Source organism: Podarcis muralis, chromosome 2 (genome assembly GCF_964188315.1).
Source record: "Podarcis muralis chromosome 2, rPodMur119.hap1.1, whole genome shotgun sequence".
Lineage (NCBI taxonomy): Eukaryota > Metazoa > Chordata > Lepidosauria > Squamata > Lacertidae > Podarcis > Podarcis muralis.
In genome coordinates this window covers 38,247,197-38,271,621 of record NC_135656.1, presented here as the reverse complement: position 1 = coordinate 38,271,621, position 24,425 = coordinate 38,247,197, and the positions used below count along the sequence as shown (strand labels likewise).

Below are 24,425 nucleotides of genomic sequence, written 5' to 3'. Positions count from 1 at the left end.
TTCCACAGATAGTTAATAGGTAAGTGTTGGGGGGTGATTGTGGGGCTCTGGAGGGGGGGGGGTAGCGCCCCTGAATTCCATTCATGCCAGGCCATTCCTTATGCCTTTGCTGTTAGCACAGGAGAATTGACTATGTCAAACGGGATTTCAGATATGCTCCTTTGCTTCCAGTCAGTAATTCATTGTTGGAAGACTCTTTGAAAAGTCACCAGTAAGAAGAGATTTGCACTTTTTGTTTTGCAGTACTGGCCGGTGCTGAGCCTGAGCACTATTCATTTCGTATACCAGGAGGTAAGACTGTGATTGTACCCATTCTTGGGGAGGGGGAAGAGGTTCAAAGACAGTCTACTTTTGGATCTGAGCTGAGAATACAGGTGCTGTGCCCCTTGCTAATTATGTACCGCATGAAATATTTCATGGGTATTGTGTTCAGATTTTATTGTACAGTGTCCATGTTAACTGATCATGCAGTTCTGGCATATGAGGCATTACTAGCAAGTGCTCCTCCCCTCTAAGCACAAGCTAGAAGTTCCAGCTTTTAATTGCCCTCTGTGACATTATCTGATACTTCCAGAAGAAATCTAATTGCAAAATGGGCAACCATCAAAGTGGGCAACGAGTTGGCATCCAGGACAAAGTGAATTCTCTAATGAATACCACTCTTTGGCAATGTGTACTGGAGTAGACTAGCAGAAATAACACTGTGTTTGACTGTTCCTTTATTTCAGGTTTAGTTTTGAGAAATGATAGTGAAAATCATGTCTTGCCTTCTCATTTATTTACATTATTAGTTAATATTATAACATTGGCATCTCTTAACAAATTGAACTAAAATTTTCTAACTGGGACTGCTTGAGAGCTGCTTTATGATGTATATATTTAATTCCCCGAGAGCAGAATCCAAGCGGAAAGGAAGGTAATGTCTAGGGCTGAGCATGAACTTCCATCAGAATACAAAGGTTAGGATTTCTGATGCACAACCAAGAGTATACTGTACTCATCAATCAACAAGATAAGGGAGGAAAATGGAAGTTAACAGGGAGGGTGGCAGCTTAGTGTTTTGTATGAAAAGGTCCATGGTTCAATCCATGGCATCTTCAGGTAGCACTGGGAGAGATACCTGTTTCAAATCCTGGGAAGCTGCTGTCTGTTGGTAAATGTAATACTGAACTCGATGCACCAATGGTTGGGCTCCGTATGAGGCAGCTTCCTGGGTTACTTTGATGACTGGGGCTAATTACATGGAAGCAAGCAAGCTGGAAGGGACATGGGTGGCGCTGTGGGTTAAGCCACAGAGCCTAGGACTTGCTGATCAGAAGGTCGGCGGTTCGAATCCCCGTGACGGGGTGAGCTCCCGTTGCTCAGTCCCTGCTCCTGCCAACCTAGCAGTTCAAAAGCACGTCAAAGTGCAAGTAGATAAATAGGTACCGCTCCGGCGGGAAGGTAAACGGCGTTTCCGTGCACTGCTCTGGTTCTCCAGAAGTGGCTTAGTCATGCTGGCCACATGACCCAGAAGCTGTACACCGGCTCCCTCGACCAATAAAGCGAGATGAGTGCCGCAACCCCAGAGTCGGTCACGACTGGACCTAATGGTCAGGGGTCCCTTTACCTTTTTTAAACAAGCTGGAGCTAGGAGCCAAAGAAACATATTCAGCTAGAGGCAGGAGGATATAACAGCTTAAAACTAGAGCAAGAAATTCAGAGGGGAAACAAATTCAATATGTTCCTAAAATCTAGTTTGTCTTGCAAACTTTCAAATTCATTTTCTAGCTGCTTGAAAGTATTGGTGCAATCATGAAAAGAAATAAAACAGAGCCATTCACGACTGAGTTGAGGTGCTGTGCCAGAGTCGGATTGGACACTAGCACCGCTCAGCGGGTGCAGTGACCCCTTCTGCTCACCGAATGTGTGGGCAGGTGGCAGTCAGCGGGAGGCCCTGAAATGGTGCTTTCTGTGGGCTGGCAAGTGGGAGGGCCTAAGCTGGCATGGGATCCATTGGATCCCATACCAGACCCACTGCTGGCAAGTGCCCGCCCTCTGTCCCCCAGAGGGCCCAATACCTACATGAGCTCCATAAATGAGAGGTCATAAAAGGATGTTGACAAGATGTTGTGCCTTCCCCCGCCACTGAAGGGCAAATTCAGGGAATATGGGCTAACATTTTGATGCCAACAGTGTTGTGTAGACACAACAACAACAACAAGAACGTATGTTCATAAATGAGAAACAGTGATGCCACAATAAACATCCACTTGGAATCACCCTTAACTAAGACATTTTGGCTTTCATTCAACTACCTGAGTTCCGTATTAGAGGGTACAAGTGGGAATTGCAACAAAATATTACTGTAATTTCTCTTTTAGAATGAGCACTCCACCTTAGGCTTCTAGCCAGCCATTTACTCCCAGCAGGGCATTTCACTCTTCCTCCTCCCCAACCAGTTTTCTGTTCCCCTTAACAACTGACACTTAACATTCTCACTGGCTTCTTTTGGAACTTTTTTGCCTCCTTAGGTTTTTTAAAAAGCTCCCCTGCCCCACTTCTGCAAATGTTGATGTTCAACCAAGCATGCTTCTACCACTTTGTTTCCAGTGGCCATCTTTGTCACTAGTCCTGTTGGCACTCACCACCTGAGCTTGCTGCCGGACTGCTGTGATGATGATGAAGTTCTGTGGAGTACCATGACACAAAACTTTCTGCAAATTGTGCCAAGGTGCCCTGATCACTTCAATACAGATCCTTCACAGATGTTGGCTGCCCCATTAATTTTGATAGATCGACCAATCCATAAATTTGTTCATTTCTTTGAGTGGGAAAACTTAATGTTTGTTCTGGTTTTACAACTTCTAAACTTTGATGGATTGGCATGATCAATTTGGGGAATTTAAATAAGGTGACTGTGGTTACCTATTAGAGCATTCAGATATAGCAGGGCCAGGGTGGGAGAGTGCTAGAGTTCTGTCTAGTAAAGTTGCATGGGATCAGTTCCAATCTGTTACCTCCAAGGATGTGGACAGGCTGCTTGGACAAGTGAAACCAACCACTTGTCTCCTTGATCCTTGCCCATCCTAGCTCATAAAAGTCAGCTGGTTACGGCTGGGCGCTGGGCTCCATGGGGTGGTGAATACCTCCCTCTGTGAGGGAGTCTTTCCAGACTGGCTTAAAGAACCAGTTATTAAGATTGAAGTTGAATCTGTTTTTCGGGGACAGAAGGTGGGCAGGTGTGGGGGACTCCTTGGTCCTGAATGGGATAACTGTGCCCCTGAAGGACCAAGTGCGCAGCCGGGGAGTCATTTTGGATTCACAGCTGTCCATCGAGGTGCATGTCAATTCTGTGTCCAGGGCAGCTGTCTACCAGCTCCACCAGGTACAGTGGCTGACACCCTACCTGCCCACAGACTGTCTCGCCAGAGTGATGCATGCTCTGTTTTCTCCCACTTGGACTACTGAAATGTACTCTACATGGGGCTACCTTTGAAGTTGACTCGGAAACTACAACTAATCCAGAATGTGGCAGCTAGACTGGTGACTGGGAGTAGCCGCCGGAACCATATAACACCAGTCCTAAAGGACCTTCATTGGCTCCCATTGTGTTTCCGAGCAAAATTCAAAGTGTTGGTGTTGACCTTTAAAGCCCTAAACAGCCTTGGCCCAATATACCTGAAAGAGTGTCTCTACTCCCATCACTCAGCTCAGACACTGAGGTCCTCCTCTGAGGGTCTTCTGCTGGTTCCCTCACTGCAAGAAGCAAAGTCACAGGGAACAAGCTGGAGGGCCTTCTCGGTAGTGGTGCCCTCCCTGTGGAACACCCTCCTTTCAGATGTCAAGGAGATAAAGAACCATACAACTTTTAGAAGACATCTGAAGGCAGCCCTGTTTCGGGAAGTTTTTTGTTTGATTTTTTAATGTTTTAATATATGCTGTAAGACACCCAGAGTGGCTGGGGAAAACTAATCATCATCATCATCATCATCATCACACCATAATTTCAAATATATTGAAATACTTAGAACCCATGTGCCTCCTCAACAATTTCCTCTACTTCTAAGACATACCAATTTTAGAAATGCAAAAGAATATATACAGTGGCATTACACAGCTGCAATTCTCATGTGGGTTGTCATTCTCTGTAACAGTGTTCTCTGCTAAGCTGCAGCCATGTCTTCGGACTCAGAAATGGCAGCCTTCGGGCCAGCTGCCCCTTTTCTCCGAAAGTCAGAAAAGGAGAGAATTGAGGCTCAAAACAAGCCATTTGATGCCAAAACATCAGTTTTTGTGGTGGATCCTAAGATCTCCTTTGCAAAAGGTGTTGTCCAGAGCAAGGAGGCAGGGAAAGTCACAGTCAAGAAAGAAGGTGGAGACGTGAGTAGAGAAACACCAACTGACATTGAAAAATTAGGAATATATTTGTCCTATTCTTTATGCTCTGTGTTGAATGGTCTCTTGTTTCCTTGCAGACTGTGACAGTTAAGGATGACCAAGTCTTTCCTATGAATCCTCCCAAATTTGATAAAATTGAGGACATGGCCATGATGACCCACCTCCATGAACCAGCTGTGCTGTATAACCTCAAAGAGCGTTATGCAGCCTGGATGATCTATGTGAGAACAGTTTAACATTTACCATTGACTTGACAATACAGATTATTATTCCACAGAGAATCAGATTTACTATCCATCTTTTCTTTACAGACCTATTCAGGTCTCTTCTGTGTCACTGTCAATCCCTACAAGTGGCTGCCAGTATATAATCCTGAGGTGGTAAATGCCTACAGAGGCAAAAAGCGTCAAGAGGCCCCTCCTCACATCTTCTCCATCTCTGACAATGCCTATCAGTTCATGTTAACTGGTAAGTAGGTCAACCTACCTCAAAGTGATTACAGAGTGACAGTTCCCCAGACTGAATCAACAACTTTTCCAGAAAGTCTCATGCACGATGGGGTTGCAGCTAAGAATTATTTCTATAGTCATCAAAGCTTAAAGGAAGGAAACCTCAACTCAACTGTCCTCTAAAAGACCAAAACCTAATAGCACAGTGCCAACATTTCAGGGCATTCTTCTCTATTGCTTTGTTAACTCTTCATGAGCTTATATGTAGTTTTAGAACTATTTAATAGTTCAGTATTTTCTATAGCAGGCTTGCAGTTGAAAGTAAAATGCACAAGAGACATCAGGATTATAGTGAAGCGCAGTAAGATGTGAATTTATGGCATGCATACTGAAATAAGTGTTGGTTATGAATAATAACTGATAACAAGTCAAGTTGTTTTCATTTTTAATGGATGTATGGGACTTTAAAATGAAAAGAAGCATTAGAAAGAGACCATCCAGATTCTGAACAATCGTAGCCTAAAATAATCAGCCTAAAATAATCGTAGCCTAAAATACATAATCCTAGTGTATTTTAAATGAATATTCCTTATTTCAATAATTGGGCTCATCCACATTTCCACTTATCCTGTGTGTCTGAGCAGTTTCCCCCTTGCCCCATTCCTTTCCCAGGGAAAACCTACTCTTTAGTGCTAAATCAGAGCAAATGTTAATCCGGAGAAAACCTGAACTGCTGTTTGCTTCAATTGAGGGCTAAAGCGTGGTTTTCCCTGGAGGAGATGTGGATAAGCTAAGTTACACTGTTGTTTCTTGATTTTCCTAGATCGTGAGAACCAGTCCATTCTAATCACGTAAGTATGCTTATGATGAGTATGATTCTAGTCAAAGCAAGCTTTGTGTGCAAAGCACTGTTTGACAAAGTGGTCTTTCCTTCTGTTTTTCTTGACAGTGGAGAATCTGGTGCTGGAAAGACTGTGAACACAAAACGTGTCATCCAATATTTTGCAACAATTGCTGCAGCTACTGATAAGAAGAAGGAAGAACCACAGCAAGCAAGCAAGCTAAAGGTGAGTTATATATCTAAGAGGAAGCTAACCTTTCATTTTTGTTAACTGCTGTAGTTATAAAATACATAACTTTGCAATAACACTTTTTCAGGGAACACTAGAAGATCAAATTATCAGTGCCAACCCTTTGCTGGAGGCTTTTGGGAATGCCAAGACTGTGAGGAATGACAACTCTTCCCGTTTTGTAAGTCTTGCATTCAGAAGTATGTTTAAGAGTGTACCAGTGAAACAATTTCATTAATTAGTTTTGTGATATTTTTCCTAGCATTGGTTGAAATAATCAGGGCCAATGTAGTGCAAGAAATAAGGTGTTGGATTTGGGCATGAGTTACCCAGCCACGAAGATCACATGAATTGCTTTAGCACTCTATTTCTTCATGCTAATTCTGTCTTACACAATTATTGTGATAATAATAAATGGATTAAGAATAGTAAAGCCCTATCTAATGATAGCTAAAGATATGATAACAGAATGTATTAGAAGAGGAGAAGTATAAAAGATTACGCTTTTCTTTCCTGAAGACCCACCTACATATTTAATGCCCTTTTTGTGTGGACATATACTGTTTTGCTTTATACACAAGCTACATTTCCATCTCAAATTCATGAAGGACACAAAGCTCTCACATCTGCAAAATTCTACTGCTGCTGCCATCTGCAAATTATTTAATTCATTTCAAATTATTCAATACCACCACTGCACAAGGAACAGGAAAACAACAACATGGAAATCACACAATCCCCTTACAGATTTGTATGAAATGGACTGACAAGGTTCAGAAAGCCTGCAATTTGATTCCTGAGTAATAGTGATGGGGCATGGGAGAGTCAGCTTTGTGAAAGTGCAAGAATGTTAAACTTTGGGTGCTCAAGGAAAGGCTTTGCTAAATAAATGTGGCTAAGATTCAAAAGGAAGCTCAAGTCAGTTCAATGGCTTGCAATAGTGCAGAGGACACCAATTTAATAAATGCACATTCTGTATAACGGTATAACACAACCAAGCTAGTCTTTGTCATTATTCATTAAACTTTGTACTTCTTAGCCAAATTAATGGAATGAAAATAATACAGAACTCTAAGTGTTAGTATATAGCCAGCATTTAAAAACACACTGTCCTTTTTATCATATATAATGCTACTGAAGCGAGCCACATTCCGTTTCTCTTATTACCGGTATAAACAATACCATCAATAAATTGTGAAGCTTCTCTATCACATTCAGGTCACAGACATTTTTTTTCTGAGAGACAATTAGGTTAATAAAGTATTTCCCCTACACTTCTTAAATTCTATAGAATTTGATATTATTAGTGATATCCAACTAAGCCATACTCAGAATAGAAACAAGGAAATAGATTTGTTTGAGTGTGTTTTACTTTGCGTATGACATATCATTGGGTAAGTCCCCATATGTCTGCAAGATAATAATAATAATAAAAACACAATGAAAAGGAAGAACCAAAAGACCTTTGGTTTACAAGACATTGCACATATAAGACATTTATGGTTCTTCCTTTTCATTATGCTTTCTTAGTGGTGGCTGGTGTACACCATTTTTGTCCCATCAGAAATGTATAAAATCAATAGAATGGCACTGTGCAGATATCGAAACACATGCAAAACATGGTTTAAATGTGTTGTAATTAAAATGCCATTTCCCCCCCTAGGGTAAATTCATCAGAATTCACTTTGCTGCTACAGGAAAACTGGCTTCTGCAGACATTGAGACATGTAAGGAACTTTGCTAGACGATCACACAGTCTCCTTCTTTCCTTCGTCTTCTTTTCCTTCTTTCCCTCCCTCCCTCCCTCCCTTTTACTTAATTACCCTTAATTGTGTTGCCAGATCTCCTGGAGAAGTCCAGAGTTACTTTCCAGCTGAAAGCTGAAAGAAGCTACCACATCTTTTATCAGATCACGTCCAACAAGAAGCCAGAACTGATTGGTAAGAAGCATTTGTTTTGGTGTAGGCTGCTGCTGCTAAAATCTTGTGTTGAAGCTTGATTATTCAATGGATGAAAATAAATCTGTATCTTTGTTTCTCCTTATTCAGAGATGCTTCTGATTACTACCAACCCATATGACTTTCACTTTGTGAGTCAGGGTGAGATCAGTGTTGCCAGTATCAATGATCAAGAAGAGTTGATGGCAACTGATGTAAGTAACTTGTAGAATGGAATATGTGAAATTTGATCAGATCAGTTTTGGGCTGAATTTATTCAGCAGAAATTAGATTTCTTGGGGTGATGAACCCTTGCTACAATTTATTTGGGGGAGGGAAGCATTCTAGAAATGCTGGGGGCCAGGAGTCTTGCTAGAAATGGGAATGACAGCAGCCTCCCCTCTCCCGATCTCTCCATTAAACATAGTCCTGTTGCCATGAGTAGTATCAGTGGCTTGCCTTTTTTTGGTCAGAATGCACCCTTGGAACAATGTCATGATGTGTGTGTGTGTGTGCGCGCGCGCATGTGTGCACATGTGTCTATGTAGGAGGCCAGCAGAGGCTACAGTAGTGGCATCCTTCCCACATACCCTTGAATTTGCCACACGTAGCAACAGCTTTCCTTGATGTTTCCTTTCCTTGACATTTCTCCCTTGGAAAAATGGTACATCATGCTTTAGTGTTGTTTGAAGAGCATTCCCTCCCCCCCCCCCCCCGTGTGTGTGTGTGTGTGTGTGTGTGTGAAATAATAGGCCCCTCATGGCCAGTGAGGCAGACCACAAATACCCCGCCAACAGAATGCCCCAGAACACTACACCATGACATGTTGTTCCAAGTGGGGCAATGTGAGACGAAACACAGGCCTCTAATTGCCAAAAAGGGTCACTCAGATTCTTTACCTCCTTATGGAGCAGAAAATTTGAAAGGCCAGTTGCAGTCAATATTATATCAGACAGAATTTTGACTTTGATTTGGTTGATAGGAAGCCATTGACATCCTGGGTTTCACTGCTGAGGAAAAGACAGCCATTTACAAGCTAACTGGAGCTGTAATGCACTATGGGAACATGAAGTTCAAGCAGAAGCAACGTGAGGAACAAGCTGAGCCAGATGGCACTGAAGGTATTTGGAAGACATGTGGCAGGATACTGAGATTTTCCAGAAAGAAGGGGCTTGCTCTATAGAAATTTGTATTAAAAATCCAAAACAAATTATATTATTATTGTTTATTAAATTTATATATTGCCCTTCATTCGAATTCACAGGGGGGTTTATAATAATAATAATAATAATAGTAAAAATCTTTAAAAGGCCATAGGTAGTTTAATCAGCCAAAGGTCAAATGATTAACAGCAAGCGATTGAGGTGAATGCTCATTGTTATATAGCCATCCCATAAACAAATAAGAACAAATGCTCAACAAAGACCAGGCACAATCTAACCACCACATAAACTTTGTGCAAGCAAATCAGGATGAATGCTGAATATGTAGGTTGTCTGGAGAAGCCCATAATTTGTATTCCAGGGCTGATAATCTCTCTCATGTCTATGCTTAGTTGCTGACAAGGCTGCCTACCTCATGAACCTCAATTCAGCAGATCTGCTGAAAGCTTTGTGCTACCCCCGAGTCAAGGTCGGCAATGAATATGTCACCAAAGGCCAAACTGTCCAGCAGGTATATGCCACATTAGCCAAAATGCATGGTTTGACTTAACTATCTATGATTCACTGCCTTGATAAGAGGTGAATCACATATCATCATCTCAACCATTGATTTCACTAATGATTAAATCAAACATATTTCTCTGCTATCAAAAGTAACTCCTGCTGTTATCTTGTCTTCTTAGGTGTACAATAATGTAGGTGCTCTTGCAAAAGCAGTCTATGAAAAGATGTTCTTGTGGATGGTTATTCGTATTAACCAGCAGCTGGATACCAAGCAAGCGAGACAATACTTCATTGGTGTGCTGGACATTGCAGGCTTTGAGATTTTTGATGTAAGGAAATAGGGAGAAATTAAAAAATAATAATTGTAAAGCACTAGAGAAACAGTGTTTTGTATCAAAACTGTATTATATACTGAAGTGTGACTCTGGCAGCTGAAACATTTCAACTTATACAAGTTGCCATTCATTGAAAACATGGAGCATTTTCCTATACTACTATAAAATGTGTAACAAATTGTAATTAATCTCAAAGAAAAGGCAAACTGATGCCTTCAAAGTGTTTCAGCATGCTTCACAATACTAGAAGCCACATACCATGCAGGAACTGAAACACTCAGAGGATTGAACTGAACCATACAAATGAGGCTGAGAAAAAGAACCCATACAAGTCTAGTTCTGTGGGCAAATGCCTGCAGGAAAGGAAAGAAAAGTGTCAAGCTGCTGTAGGGCTTGGGGGTCACTTGGATGAGTCAATGAATGTTAGTGAAAATGTATCTTGTTTTTCTGTAGTACAACAGCCTGGAGCAGCTGTGCATCAATTTCACTAATGAGAAACTGCAACAGTTTTTCAACCATCACATGTTTGTGCTGGAGCAAGAAGAGTACAAGAAAGAAGGAATTGAATGGGAGTTCATTGACTTTGGAATGGATCTGGCTGCCTGCATTGAACTCATTGAGAAGGTATCTTTCGCAGTGTGAATACTTGGTATGCTCCGAAATGTTGAAGTTACATAGGAGAACATGCATGCAATTTGCAGTCCTTTCTTAAGTGCACCCCAGCAGAGGGGTTGCAGGAAACTCCAGTGTATTGAACATTGTACCATGAAAGGTTGGATGTGGCAGGTGATTGGATCCTGCCCAAAGAATCGTATACTAAATCTTCACAGTTCTAGACTCTGGGGCCTTCCATGCATTCTTGTTTCATGCAATAATCATGCAATCGTAACTCAATTTATTGAACAGGATGTAGATATAGTGCCAATTTAGTAGCACTTGATTGCATTGAATCAAATTTCCCCACAACTGTATAAGAAAAAATGATTTTTCTAGACCAGCCTATTTATTTCGATAGCATCAAGTGTGTCTGTGGTGCTTCACAAAGAACAGGCCTGGCAGCCCTACTCTAGGGAGTTTACAATCTAAAAGCAGACACAAGGAAAACAACAGAAGGTGGGGAAGGGAATTGGAGACAGGTGCAAGCAGAGGAAGACTATATTACTGTTACTTATACTTTAGCTTTTTAACGGTATGGCATTGTCAATAGAGGCTTGTTCTAAAGCAGGTGTGGGGAACCTGTGGCCCTTCTGATGTTGCTGGACTCCCACTGTCATCAACCCCAGCCAGTATGGCCAAAGGTCAGAGATGATGGGAGCTGTAGTCTAAGAGCATCTGGAGGGCAATAGGTTGCCCTTCCCTGTTCCAAAGGTTTCATGGGCATGATAGCAATGGGCCAGAAATACTCAGGTGGCTTCTTTCATAGGGAATATTGTTCAAGAATAAATAGAAATAGGGTATACACTCTCTCATAGTAGATATTTGCTGAGATTATCCAGCAGGATATATTATGGAACATGTCTATCCATATGTACCTTTTCGGTTGTAACAATTGGTTGATCTGCAAGTGGTGTAAACCTGTATTCCAGGTTTTAATGGGACTTGTGCTTGCATATTTGAACCCAGTTCCTTCTCAACTTCTCTGCCCCAATAGAAAATTCTTCATGCTTTCCCAAAGGCAAGTGTTTCCAAAAGCTGACTAAGCAATCTCTTTATTATTGTTATTCCTTCCAGCCAATGGGCATTTTCTCCATTCTGGAAGAAGAGTGCATGTTTCCTAAGGCAACCGACACTTCTTTCAAGAACAAGCTCTATGACCAGCATCTTGGAAAATCTGCTAATTTCCAGAAACCTAAGCCTGTCAAAGGCAAGGCTGAAGCCCACTTTGCTCTGGTGCACTATGCTGGCACGGTGGACTACAATATTACTGGCTGGCTGGAGAAGAACAAAGACCCATTGAATGATACGGTGGTGGGTCTGTATCAGAAATCATCCATGAAGACTCTAGCTTTCCTGTTTGCTGATCGTCCCGTAGATGCTGGTAATCAACCCTCTGACTAATGTATATATAAAGAAACATTTATTCTAATATAAAAGTATTATTTAATAAATCTAAGGTCCATTTAATATTTTTTCATGTTAATTTTAGATGGTGGCGGCAGTGGTGGCAAGAAAGCTGCTAAGAAGAAGGGGTCTTCCTTCCAGACTGTGTCTGCTCTTTTCAGGGTATAGTATAATCTTTATAACTCTTTTCAGTGTGTGAATTTAAAAGTGCTTTATGAAATGCCTGTATTTGTCAGTATTTGTGTACCAAACCATTTTGGATCTTCTGAGAGATATGCTGAATCTAACTGAATTCATGGAATAGTCTTCTTTTCAAAAAATATTGCCACAGATTTAAAATACATGCCCACATCCTTCCACATAATTCAAATATGAACAAAGTGCAGTATGTAAAATATCCTTGACTGTTCTAAGTATCTAAAAAGAGGGGATCAGTATTGAATACAAAGGCAAATAAATCTTTATTGAAATGCTTCCTGTGTTACTTTGTCTAAACGATGTGTCTGCATGCTGCTGTGATATTTATTAAAGGAAGAAATATGGAATGTAGCCCTCCAGGTGTTGCTGGACTAAAACTTCCATCATCCCTGAGCACTAGCCATACTGGTGGGGATGATGGAAACTGGGAGTTCAACAACATCTGGAAATTGACAGGTTCCCTACCAGGGGGACTAAGGATTAATTCCAAAGAAGCAGTATACACTTAAGGCAGCTCCCCCCCCCAACAGCATACAGATAGTACTTTATTTAATGGTATGCTCCTAATGTCAAAGAGATAAGCTGCTATTAAACATGAACAGCAACTTGTTTAACAACCCAAACATCAAAAGCAAGCATTGACAGTGGATGTTAGGAGCTTGAAACAACCTGATATTTTAAAATCTCTGTTACATTTGATGGTGCTTCCCCACCCCTATTTGCATGCACTTGTCCCCTCTGCATGCAAACATCCCTTCTTTGGACTTTTGCACAAAATATCTGCTTCTGGTCCCACAGGAGAACTTAAACAAACTGATGTCCAATCTGAGAAGCACTCATCCCCACTTTGTGCGCTGCATTATTCCCAATGAAACAAAAACACCTGGTAAGGCATACAAATAAACAAATAAAGCAGATCTTACTGTATTTTTAGCAACCAACTATCACACAATTTCAGTGGGGAAAGCCCATTTAGTTTCGTATTAAGCATTAATCCAAGTCTTGCACAACATGCAAACTTTGAGAAAAGTATAATGCAAAGCAACACAATGGATCAGTTTGGTTTTCACTTGGCATGCACGGCAAAAGGAAAACTGCTAGCGAGACATTTCACAAGTACGCCATTAAATTTTCATTTCATTAAAATTTGATTGCTTTTTCAAAGCCTGTTCTGATCATGGTCTAATTTGTCGTGTTTGGATTTCCTTCTGAATTTTAAAAGTAATAGTAGAATATATTTAGCTTGTAGTTCTAAATACATTCTCCACTCCATGAAAAATGTGTAAGGTTCCCCTCACTGTTGATTATTTATATGAACACACCCTAGCAGTCTAAAGAATGCTCCTGTGTCCAGTGTGTTCCATGAGGGAAAGCATATTTAACTGAGCTTGTGTAAAAGAAGGCTTAGTTTTCTGTGCCTCAGGTGTTCAAAATATTGAGAAATCTGAACAGGAATAAATACAGATAAGTGCAACAGCATTTGCCCTTACAAAATGGTGCTACTTCCTCTTTGATTTTTTCGAAAGGTGCAATGGAACATGAACTTGTACTGCATCAACTGAGGTGTAATGGTGTGCTGGAAGGCATCCGCATTTGCCGAAAGGGATTCCCTAGTAGGATCGTTTATGCTGATTTCAAACAGAGGTTAGTTTGGCCCTCCTATAGAGCTCCATTCTGTACATTTCACATCTCATATGCTTTCTTGACTTTATATAAAAAAACCCTTCATCATAAATTCAGTTAACAGCAAGATTATATTTATTCAGCGTTGATGAATATCCCAGACTAGATAACTCCTTTGAATCAAGTGTTGTTTTCTCAACATGCTTTGAATGTTTTCAGAGATCAACAACTATTTTATAATAATTCATTTTTACTCAATCATTCCTTGGCAAGTTTTTGGAAACTAATATCCACAACAATTTGCTATTCATGAAACTAGTGAATTTAATGGCAAGACACCAGCATCTTCTGTTTTCTCCAACAGATACAAGGTTTTAAATGCAAGTGCAATTCCAGAAGGCCAGTTCATTGATAGCAAGAAAGCATCTGAAAAGCTTCTTGGATCTATTGATATTGACCACACCCAGTATAGATTTGGACATACCAAGGTATAAACTATCTCTGATGCAAATACATTTTCTTTAATTAGGACAAGGTTGCATTTGTGACATTCTGCAACCTTTCTTTTCTCCAGGTGTTCTTCAAAGCTGGCCTTTTGGGTCTTCTGGAAGAGATGAGAGACGACAAGCTGGCTCATCTGATAACACGTACACAGGCTATGTGTCGTGGTTTCTTAGCAAGGACAGAGTACCAGAAAATGTTGGAAAGGAGGTATAGCCCTCACAATTATTTAGAAAAGCACTATCAGAAGGCCTGATTTGGTTGCCCTGCTCTACATGCCATTTAATATGAATCTTAACTTTGTTGACAGAGAGGCCATCTTTACTATTCAATACAATGTCCGTTCATTCATGAACGTCAAGCACTGGCCCTGGATGAAGTTATATTTCAAGATCAAGCCCTTGCTAAAGAGTGCTGAATCAGAGAAAGAGATGGCCACCATGAAAGAAGAGTTTCAGAAAACTAAAGAAGAGCTTGCCAAGTCAGAGGCAAAACGAAAGGAACTTGAAGAAAAAATGGTGTCTCTGATCCAAGAGAAGAATGACTTGCAGCTCCAAGTCCAGTCTGTAAGTGTTATTGGTGCCATTAATTTGATTTTATTCTTGATAAAATTTAGGTAGAGGAATGCACACATTGTAGGGAAAGTACACTGTGAATATTTGGGGTTATTTAGGCTATCCCCAAAATATGGCGCTGTGTGGGTGGGTGTACACCATACAATCTGGCACTGAGTATAATATATAAGACACTATGAAGACTACATTTTATTCATGAATACACATATGTAGGTCTAGCATACAGCTTTTTGTTTTCACACCAATATTTATATTGGATAGTTTATTTGTCCATATAAATGGAAAATCCTTTCTGAAATGTTTTTAGGACACATTCAGCCCAGTTTATTTATACCTACTGTGTGAAAGACTGAGAGAAAGGCAGTGGGGAAGCTGATGTTGTGATTACAATTATGTAATATAAAAAACACTCATGGAAGGAAAACAGCATTGATGATCATTTGGCAACACTTTGCAACTTGTTTCTTGAGTCTGGAAAATATTAGTAAAGTCACCAGCAAACGCTACTGTCTGAGGAAACATTACAGTTGCTTTGACATGATAGGAAAATGAATTTAATTCACTTATACAAATACAATTTCTATACAATTAATCACAGATTAATATAGATTAAAATTTTCAGAACACAGATTACATTCAGTAGGAAAATCTACGCAGAAATCCTACTGAAATCCTACAGAAATGAAACATGGATTATTCTCTGGAACATTACCAGTACTGTTATTCGCATTTAGAAAGTGAAAATACTGGAAAGACATTCCTTTTACATGCTACATTTTTCCCCCAGGAAGCTGATGGCTTGGCAGATGCTGAGGAGAGATGTGACCAGCTGATCAAAACCAAAATTCAGCTGGAAGCTAAAATTAAGGAGCTGACTGAACGGGCAGAGGATGAGGAGGAAATGAATGCTGAGCTGACAGCCAAAAAGAGGAAACTGGAAGATGAATGCTCAGAGCTGAAGAAAGACATTGATGATCTTGAGTTAACACTGGCCAAGGTGGAAAAGGAGAAGCATGCCACAGAAAACAAGGTAATGGTCACAATGTGCTCAGCTCTGCAACCAATAGTCAGAATGTTGTATTATCATTCCAGGGTGGAATGATACATTGAATCTGTTTGTTCATTTCTAAAAGGTGAAAAATCTCACTGAAGAGATGGCAGTCTTGGATGAGACCATTGCCAAATTGACCAAGGAAAAGAAAGCCCTCCAAGAGGCCCATCAACAGACCTTGGATGACCTGCAGGCAGAGGAGGACAAAGTCAATACTCTGACCAAAGCAAAGACCAAGCTGGAGCAGCAAGTGGACGATGTAAGCACCATCACATGCAGAAGAATAACTGTGGGGTAAAGGTAGCATTAGAGTGACAAAGTCTTTGTCCCTTCTTTGTCTTTAGCTTGAAGGGTCCCTGGAGCAAGAAAAGAAGATACGCATGGACCTGGAGAGAGCCAAGAGGAAGCTTGAAGGTGATCTGAAGCTGTCCCAAGAATCCTTAATGGATTTGGAAAATGATAAGCAGCAGATGGATGAAAAGCTGAAGAAGTAAGTAAGGTTTGCTTCTGGAAGACCTTTTAGGAGGTCTCTATAGAACCCAACTATTATTATTTGATTTGGACTTAAAAAATCCTTGTGTTTTGTTGTGAAAAGGAAAGAATTTGAAATCAGCCAGTTCCAAAGCAAAATTGAAGATGAGCAGGCCTTGGGCTTACAACTTCAGAAGAAGATAAAGGAGTTACAGGCAAGTCAATCATATATCAGATCCATTGTGACTATGAAAACTACTTTCTCTGAGAATATGTTGTGAGTGTTAATGGATGCTTCTCTTTCTCTAGGCCCGTATTGAGGAACTGGAGGAGGAGATTGAGGCTGAGCGTGCATCTCGGGCCAAAGCAGAGAAGCAGCGGGCTGATCTCTCCAGAGAACTTGAAGAGATCAGTGAACGTCTGGAGGAAGCTGGTGGGGCAACCGCAGCTCAGATTGAGATGAACAAGAAACGTGAGGCAGAATTCCAGAAAATGCGCAGGGACCTTGAAGAGGCCACTCTGCAACATGAAGCCACAACAGCTGCTCTCCGCAAGAAGCATGCAGACAGTGCAGCTGAACTTGGGGAACAAATTGATAACCTGCAACGTGTGAAACAGAAGTTGGAGAAGGAGAAGAGTGAGCTGAAGATGGAGATTGATGACCTTGCCAGTAATTTGGAATCTGTCTCCAAAGGCAAGGTATCATATAGCAATTTCAATATATATATATATTGCAATCACAAAATATCCATATTGGATTTACATTTCTGTAGCTTTATACAGGATTGGAGTGAGGTAATTGTAATTTAAAAAGGATTTCAACTTCTATGGGAAAAAGAGAAAAGTAATTTTTATTACATTAGCATCTCTATCCATCCATATATAATGCTGTTTCTATTTAATGCTGTTTCTATTTGTAAGATGACCAAATTTTATTCCATCTTATATATATATTATAAGGTCCTCATTTCCCCCCTTAAATAATGCATCACTTATTCAGGACTCCTTATTACATATTCTTTTTCATTATTCAAGACATTCCCCATTCTTCAGCGTTATATGTTTCTGGTCTTCATTGTGACTCTAAAACATATATGAAGCGTCCATTCTGAATACTGCAAAGTGTTACAATATGCAAAGTACAATGGTGTTAGTTAATATGGTTCTTTGACTGTACACCTATAGGCTAATTTTGAAAAGATGTGCCGCACCCTAGAAGATCAGCTTAGCGAGCTTAAAACAAAAGAAGAAGAGCATCAACGTTCCATTAATGACCTGAATGCTCAAAGAGCTCGTTTGCAGACAGAATCTGGTAAGATGCTTAAACAAATTTCTAACATGCTGGAGATATTTGTGAGAAGGACATGGCTTGTTCTGCAAAAATACAACTATGGGTGATATTTCCCATCCCGTCCCCAATTCAGCGGGAGTGGTGGTTGTAGCTCGGTTTGGTGGTTGCATGGAGAGATGGTGCTTCAGCTTTTGCAGGATAGGAAGGGTGATTTCTGGCCTCTCACAGATGGGCTGAAGCCAGGAGAGCCTGCAAGGCTTCAGGAACCAATCGGTGCATGAGCTGGGCTCCTGAGAGGTGGGGCCTTGGAGCAGCCCTGGGGGAAGACTTCACCCTACCAGGTCCACTCCAGATAAATAAAAGGAGATGCGTGGTGCAGGGGCCAGGAAAAATTGGCCATTTCTTCCCACTACTTCATAGCAATCTTGAAGGTAGAACAACCTTGAAGGTGGAAGAGGCATTGGGCTGGATCGGGGATCCCCTTAGATGGGGATGCCCTTAAGAGTCCTTAAAGGGCAGCGCTTCCCATCCAGATACCTAATTCAGGGGCTGAAGAACCACACCTATGGAAATTAAAACACTTAAGTCCATAGATTTCAGCAGGTCTTCTCTTATTATAACTAATATTGAATATCACCTTCACTTTTTTACTACTTAATATGTCTACTGTGAACACCATCATTGTACCAAATAATTGCCAAAACCTATGCAAAAATGATTAAATCTTGGAGATTTCAGATATTAATTTTAATATAATTTTTCAATTTACTTATGTTAAATTATGTTATATATTCTCTACTTCAGGTGAACTCTCACGACAGGTAGATGAAAAAGATGCTTTGATTTCCCAGCTTTCCAGAGGCAAGCAAGCTTTTACTCAACAAATTGAAGAACTGAAGAGACAACTTGAGGAAGAGATAAAGGTGAAAATTTGGAATCAAGAATTTATTTTATCGTCTGTTATAATGCCAGAAACACTGGGCAGCTTTTTTGTCACAGATTCACTACTGCAAGAATTGCCTCACCTGCATAATTATTTATGTTTTATACATCTCATTCTCTGTGTGCTTACTTCATCTTGTGGACTGGCAATTGTATGTGCTGAAGCCCACTCCGAATATTTACATAATCTACAATTCTATGTTAATTCTATAGGCCAAGAATGCACTGGCCCATGGTTTACAATCTGCAAGACATGACTGTGACCTTCTTCGGGAACAATATGAAGAAGAACAGGAAGCCAAGGCTGAGCTTCAGCGTGCCCTGTCCAAGGCAAACAGTGAGGTTGCTCAATGGAGAACTAAATACGAAACTGATGCCATTCAGCGGACTGAGGAACTGGAAGAAGCCAAGTATGTGCAATGATGTGCTTAAAAGGGTGTTAGGAAATACCAAACAAATAGTTGTGAGAGAAGAATTAGAGAACTCCCTCCATTAACTGGAGCACCATTTATAGGTGGAGGACCAGAACAATTAACAGAAAGGACACATTATTATTATCTGGCCTTAGCCTGAGTATGAGATAGTTCTGTGAATTTATACAGTGGTCTATGGTGTTATTCAACACTGCATATCATCATGTTTATATTAAATCTTCATGTTTCCTGAAGAGAGGTTTGGGTTTGTTTTTTTTGTAATCTAATGAAACAGCTGCATACAGCTGAATCTAATAGCTCCTCAATGAGTGCAATGTTCACGGTATTTTCAGATGCAGCAGGAAGAAGACAATATTTTTTAATGTAGACTGAATTAGAGAAAGCAAGTTATATTTTTATCAGAATCAGTGTACAGAATAAGTCACATATTGGTTTATGCTAGGCTCAGAGTAGGGATGTACTGCAATTTTACATGAGTCACATTTTCACTGGAGCAGAGGCAGAGTCGCTTGATCATGAGCATCTATGGCAATTTCCAAGTCAATAACTGCATTCTGAGGTGTGTGTGTCCCCCAATATTTATGGAACCTCTTCCTGCCACTGCTGCAGAAAGAATGAGTGAATGTAGTGAATCAAATTCCACAACCAATTTCTTTGTTTCTTTGTTAGATGTGCTTTCTCACAATGTCAACGTAAATTGTGCTCACAAATTCCATGGGAAAGAAAAAGTCACCAACATCAATTCTGCAATAAATTATTTTAGGTTAAGTTGCAAGGCATTTAGTGAATTGAATGACTTAAGCCAATTTTGCACAAGGACATTTTGAAAACAATTGAAAGCAAAAAATTTCAGCAACTTGTATCCCTAGCTTAGAGTGGTAGTGAGACATGATTACATTATTACAATGTTATGTGTTAACATGGAAGGAAAAGATGATATGTCAAGACAAGGTTTGAAAGGAAAAGCGAATTTCTATTATCAGTATGCACTGAATACCTTTCAGCCATTTATTATCATAGATAATTAAGAATCACTAAGTGTTGTAATCACATTCCTCTAGGAAAAAGCTGGCTCAGCGTCTTCAGGATGCTGAAGAGCACGTAGAGGCTGTGAATTCCAAATGTGCTTCCCTTGAGAAGACAAAGCAAAGGTTACAGAATGAAGTGGAGGACTTGATGATTGATGTGGAAAGGTCCAATGCAGCCTGTGCAGCTCTAGATAAGAAGCAGAAGAACTTTGATAAGGTACTTTTGGCCATAATTTGAAAGAAAACTCAGCACATTGCAACAAACCCTCAGGTACACATGAACACATTTCTTATTTCTTGTGTTTCTTCTTTCTGGTGTTTTGCAGATTCTGGCAGACTGGAAACAGAAATATGAGGAAACACAGTCTGAACTGGAAGCCTCCCAGAAAGAGGCTCGCTCTCTCAGCACAGAGCTCTTTAAGATGAAGAATGCTTATGAGGAATCCTTGGATCACTTGGAAACTCTGAAGCGTGAAAACAAGAATCTCCAGCGTAAGACCATAGTCTTTACCTAGGCATTCTGCCAAGTTTGGTCATTTTTGTAGTAGGAGGCTTCCACTTAATTTGTATACCATTATTTTTTTCATTGCCCACTGATAGATTCAAACATTCAACTGAAAACCATTCACATGAATGGCAAAAGTGTAATGCTAATTATTAAATGATTGTTGGGTTCTGAATTTGTACTCCATACATAATCTAGTGTACAGATTGCGGATCTGCTCTCTCTCTGACTGACATTTTAATGTGTAAACCAACAGAGGAGATTTCTGACCTCACGGAGCAGGTTGCTGAAGGAGGAAAAGCTATCCATGAATTGGAGAAAGTGAAGAAGCAGATTGAGCAAGAGAAAAATGATCTGCAGACTGCTCTAGAGGAAGCTGAGGTAAGTACACTATTATGCACATAATTATTTTGTGGCATATATCAGACAAAAAAGTTGGCAATGCTTGCACAGTGCATACAAACTAGTGGTTTTTAGTGTTTCCTATTGAATAAACTTTCAGACAGTGAGTCCATGGTATGGTATTCTTGTTTTAAGGCCTCACTGGAACACGAAGAAGGCAAAATCCTCCGCATCCAACTTGAGCTCAACCAGGTGAAGGCTGACATTGACAGGAGAATTGCAGAGAAGGATGAGGAAATTGATCAGCTGAAGAGGAATCACCTGAGAGTTGTGGAGTCCATGCAGAGCACACTGGATGCTGAGATCAGGAGCAGGAATGATGCCCTGCGGCTGAAAAAGAAGATGGAGGGAGATCTGAATGAAATGGAAATCCAGCTGAGCCATGCCAACCGCCAAGCTGCTGAAGCACAGAAGAACCTCAGGAACACCCAAGGAATACTCAAGGTACATATATATTTCTGTAATCAGGATACAGTTGTGATTGTTATTGTGCAAAGAATGGTCTCACAATAATATCTCAATATCATTTTTTAGGACACCCAGATACATCTGGATGAAGCTATGAGGAGCCAGGAAGATCTGAAGGAGCAAGTGGCCATGGTTGAGCGCAGAGCTAATCTGATGCTGGCTGAGATTGAGGAGCTCCGTGCAGCTCTGGAACAGACAGAGAGGGGCAGGAAAATAGCAGAACAGGAACTTCTGGATGCCAGTGAGCGTGTGCAACTCCTCCACACCCAGGTGAGCTTCTAGCTTGTAATGGGCACATAAAATTCTCTAAGCAGAAGATGGTTCAGGTAAAGGGAAGAAGCTACTTCTGTTTTTTGAAATGGCATTGTGTATTGCCCACCTGTGTCAAAACTCCTGATATATATGTGTCCATCTCTTTTTGCAATGTCGCTGACTCCATTTTCTATTCCTTATGAGCATACCTTCATGATATGGTCAAGTGCCTCCAAAGGACTTCATCAATTAAGTCATCTCCATGTTTGTTAAGCCTGAATCAATGCTATAAGAAATGGAACGTAAACATTAACTTATAATTTGAGAGCTTTCTTAAGGGTTGATGAAGGCTCCAAACATTGCATTTGCTGTTTTCTAGATAACCAAGAATGCCTCCCACACCAAAGAAACATGAATTTCATGCTGAATATATTACGGTTTGCGGCTAATAGTTAAATGTCAGTTTTATTATTCTTATACAGAACACCAGCTTGATCAACACCAAAAAGAAGCTGGAAACGGACATTGCCCAAATCCAGAGTGAAATGGATGAGACAATTCAGGAAGCACGCAATGCAGAAGAGAAGGCCAAGAAGGCCATAACTGATGTGAGTTTGAGGGATTTTTCTTTGGAAATATTTCCCTGATTATACTTGGCATGCATGGCTTTCTGATTATTATTAATAATAATAAGACTAAGAATAATATTTTACTATAACTATTAATAGGCAGCCATGATGGCAGAGGAGTTGAAGAAGGAACAAGATACCAGTGCACATCTGGAGAGGATGAAGAAGAACCTAGACCAGACTGTGAAGGACTTGCAGCACCGTCTTGATGAAGCAGAGCAGCTGGCACTGAAAGGAGGGAAGAAACAGATCCAGAAACTGGAGGCCAGAGTGCGTATATCTCATAGAGGAACGGTTTCTCCATGCATTTTGAATATTGAATAATCATTTCCCACACTTTCACGTCTTCACTCCCTGCTTTGCCTGCATAGGCAGGAGACATACCATCTAGGAGAGGTACCATCTGAAAGTTCGGAAGGCAGCAATGGTAGTAGTAGTTTGCTTTTTTATATATTCTTGATGCCTTTCTTCTGGGAGAAAGTCTCCCCTTTGCGCACAAATGCCCATTCTCTCTGAAAACTACACAGAAGAAACTTTCCCCTTTGCTTCAGTTATTACTCCTACCTCCACACCAACCTCAGACCTATTTGCATATCTAGGAACCAACACTAGTAACCATGTCAAGTAACCAGAAACACACAACAGACGTTGGGTGACAGAGCAGGACTTGGGGAAACAGGGGTACATATTCAGTGTCTGAAGATTTGGAGGGGCTCGTGGTAGCATGGCCACAGGGATGGGCCACAGATGAATAGAAATGAAAGGAAGAAGGAATCTTCTATGATATGGTTCTATGAACTGAGGCAGCTCAGGTAAGGAAGCTGACAGAAGATAAAGTTCAAAGTTGCTATCAGAGGAATGAAAAGGGTGCCAAGGGAAAGATGGGACAAATGTACCTAGAAAGTTTCAACCCATTCAGCTACAGCTTATCATTACAGCCATATTTCCATACACATCATCATGATTTAGTGAACAGCACTTGGATTAGAATACCAGCTAAAATGCAGAAGCCTTTGTTTTTGCATTTCAGGTTCGTGAGCTGGAAGCTGAGTGTGAGAATGAACAGAAGCGCAGTGCTGAGGCTATAAAAGGTGTACGAAAGTATGAGAGAAGAGTAAAGGAACTGACCTATCAGGTGAGAATGGAGACTTCCTTTTATCTAGGGTTGCCATATTCCCAAAAGTGAAAATCCGGACAAAGTTGTTGAGCTTTTCTTTTGGGGAGGGAGAGGGGTCAAAGTTTTTGTTTGGGAACATCTCTCCCCCCCTCACCAAATTAAGTTTTTAGGCTTTTAAAAATATTTTAAAGCATTTTTAAAAACAAAAATTGCCCTGCTTGCTATAAAATCTGCTCGGAAGCCATTACCAGAACCTGATTCCCGGACGTATGGCAGCCCTACTTTTATCTGAAAATGCCGTAGGCACTTGCATATGAGTTCACACTCTCTTCTCTTACTTTTAAACATTTAGGCTGAAGAAGATCGGAAGAATGTTCTGAGACTCCAGGATCTTGTAGATAAACTACAGCTCAAAGTGAAAGCATACAAGCGACAAGCTGAGGAAGCTGTAAGTATCACACAGAACATGGTGCAAAAGTTTTGGCTTGCATGTATAGCACCAACACACAAAACCTGACTGAATAATGAAGTCTAGTTTTGAGCAGAACATGTTTATATCACATACAAATATTTTGAATTTACAGCACTTCTCATAAGAGAATTTATACACTGCTCTTGTGCACCCAAGAGGTGAAGACCCCATGGAGCTCTGCACATTCAGGAGCTGCCCTACTATCTTAAATATTATGGGATTCTTCACAAATTGAATTGTATGCCCTTCAAAATGGCCTGAGAAAAATTAGTCCATGCATTTTGTGTCTACTTTGCTAAGAATTCAATCTGGTGCAGGCTGAGAAGCAGGAAGGACTGAGTTCTGCCATTTTCATATCTCTCTGTCTGTTATCAGGAGGAACAATCCAATGTGAACCTTTCGAAGTTCCGCAAGATTCAGCATGAGCTGGAAGAGGCTGAGGAGCGGGCTGACATTGCTGAGTCCCAGGTTAACAAGCTCCGGGTGAAGACCCGAGAGGTGCACAAGAAAGTTGTTGTAAGCGAAGAATAAGCTCAACAAAAGAGATGCAGAGTGACTGAAGAGAAG

General features: G+C 40.6%; 1 protein-coding gene across 1 annotated transcript; it reads left to right on the top strand.

Annotated features, from left to right (window-relative positions):
* Nucleotides 1-24,425, top strand: LOC114592846 (myosin-4-like). Its single transcript, XM_028721116.2, has 40 exons — nucleotides 1-19; nucleotides 244-291; nucleotides 4,137-4,362; nucleotides 4,458-4,601; nucleotides 4,692-4,848; nucleotides 5,653-5,680; nucleotides 5,779-5,896; nucleotides 5,988-6,080; nucleotides 7,563-7,626; nucleotides 7,741-7,839; nucleotides 7,948-8,051; nucleotides 8,819-8,957; nucleotides 9,392-9,510; nucleotides 9,683-9,832; nucleotides 10,292-10,462; nucleotides 11,570-11,876; nucleotides 11,985-12,061; nucleotides 12,896-12,983; nucleotides 13,624-13,741; nucleotides 14,085-14,208; nucleotides 14,295-14,431; nucleotides 14,532-14,787; nucleotides 15,584-15,826; nucleotides 15,930-16,106; nucleotides 16,192-16,337; nucleotides 16,443-16,533; nucleotides 16,628-17,017; nucleotides 17,504-17,630; nucleotides 18,414-18,532; nucleotides 18,765-18,961; nucleotides 20,047-20,230; nucleotides 20,340-20,505; nucleotides 20,775-20,899; nucleotides 21,056-21,364; nucleotides 21,455-21,658; nucleotides 22,123-22,248; nucleotides 22,369-22,539; nucleotides 23,300-23,404; nucleotides 23,739-23,834; nucleotides 24,234-24,425. The coding sequence occupies exons 3-40, from the start codon at nucleotides 4,159-4,161 to the stop codon at nucleotides 24,387-24,389; spliced, it is 5,829 nt and encodes a 1,942-aa protein (XP_028576949.2). The 5' UTR covers nucleotides 1-19; nucleotides 244-291; nucleotides 4,137-4,158; the 3' UTR covers nucleotides 24,390-24,425.

Excerpts from the sequence above, each read along its gene's own strand:
- LOC114592846 (XM_028721116.2), top strand. The coding sequence starts at position 4,159 with ATGTCTTCGGACTCAGAAATGGCAGCCTTCGGGCCAGCTGCCCCTTTT. Across the intron at positions 7,840-7,947 it reads CAAGAAGCCAGAACTGATTG|AGATGCTTCTGATTACTACC; the intron begins GTAAGAAGCATT and ends CTCCTTATTCAG. Across the intron at positions 14,788-15,583 it reads TGCAGCTCCAAGTCCAGTCT|GAAGCTGATGGCTTGGCAGA; the intron begins GTAAGTGTTATT and ends TTTTTCCCCCAG.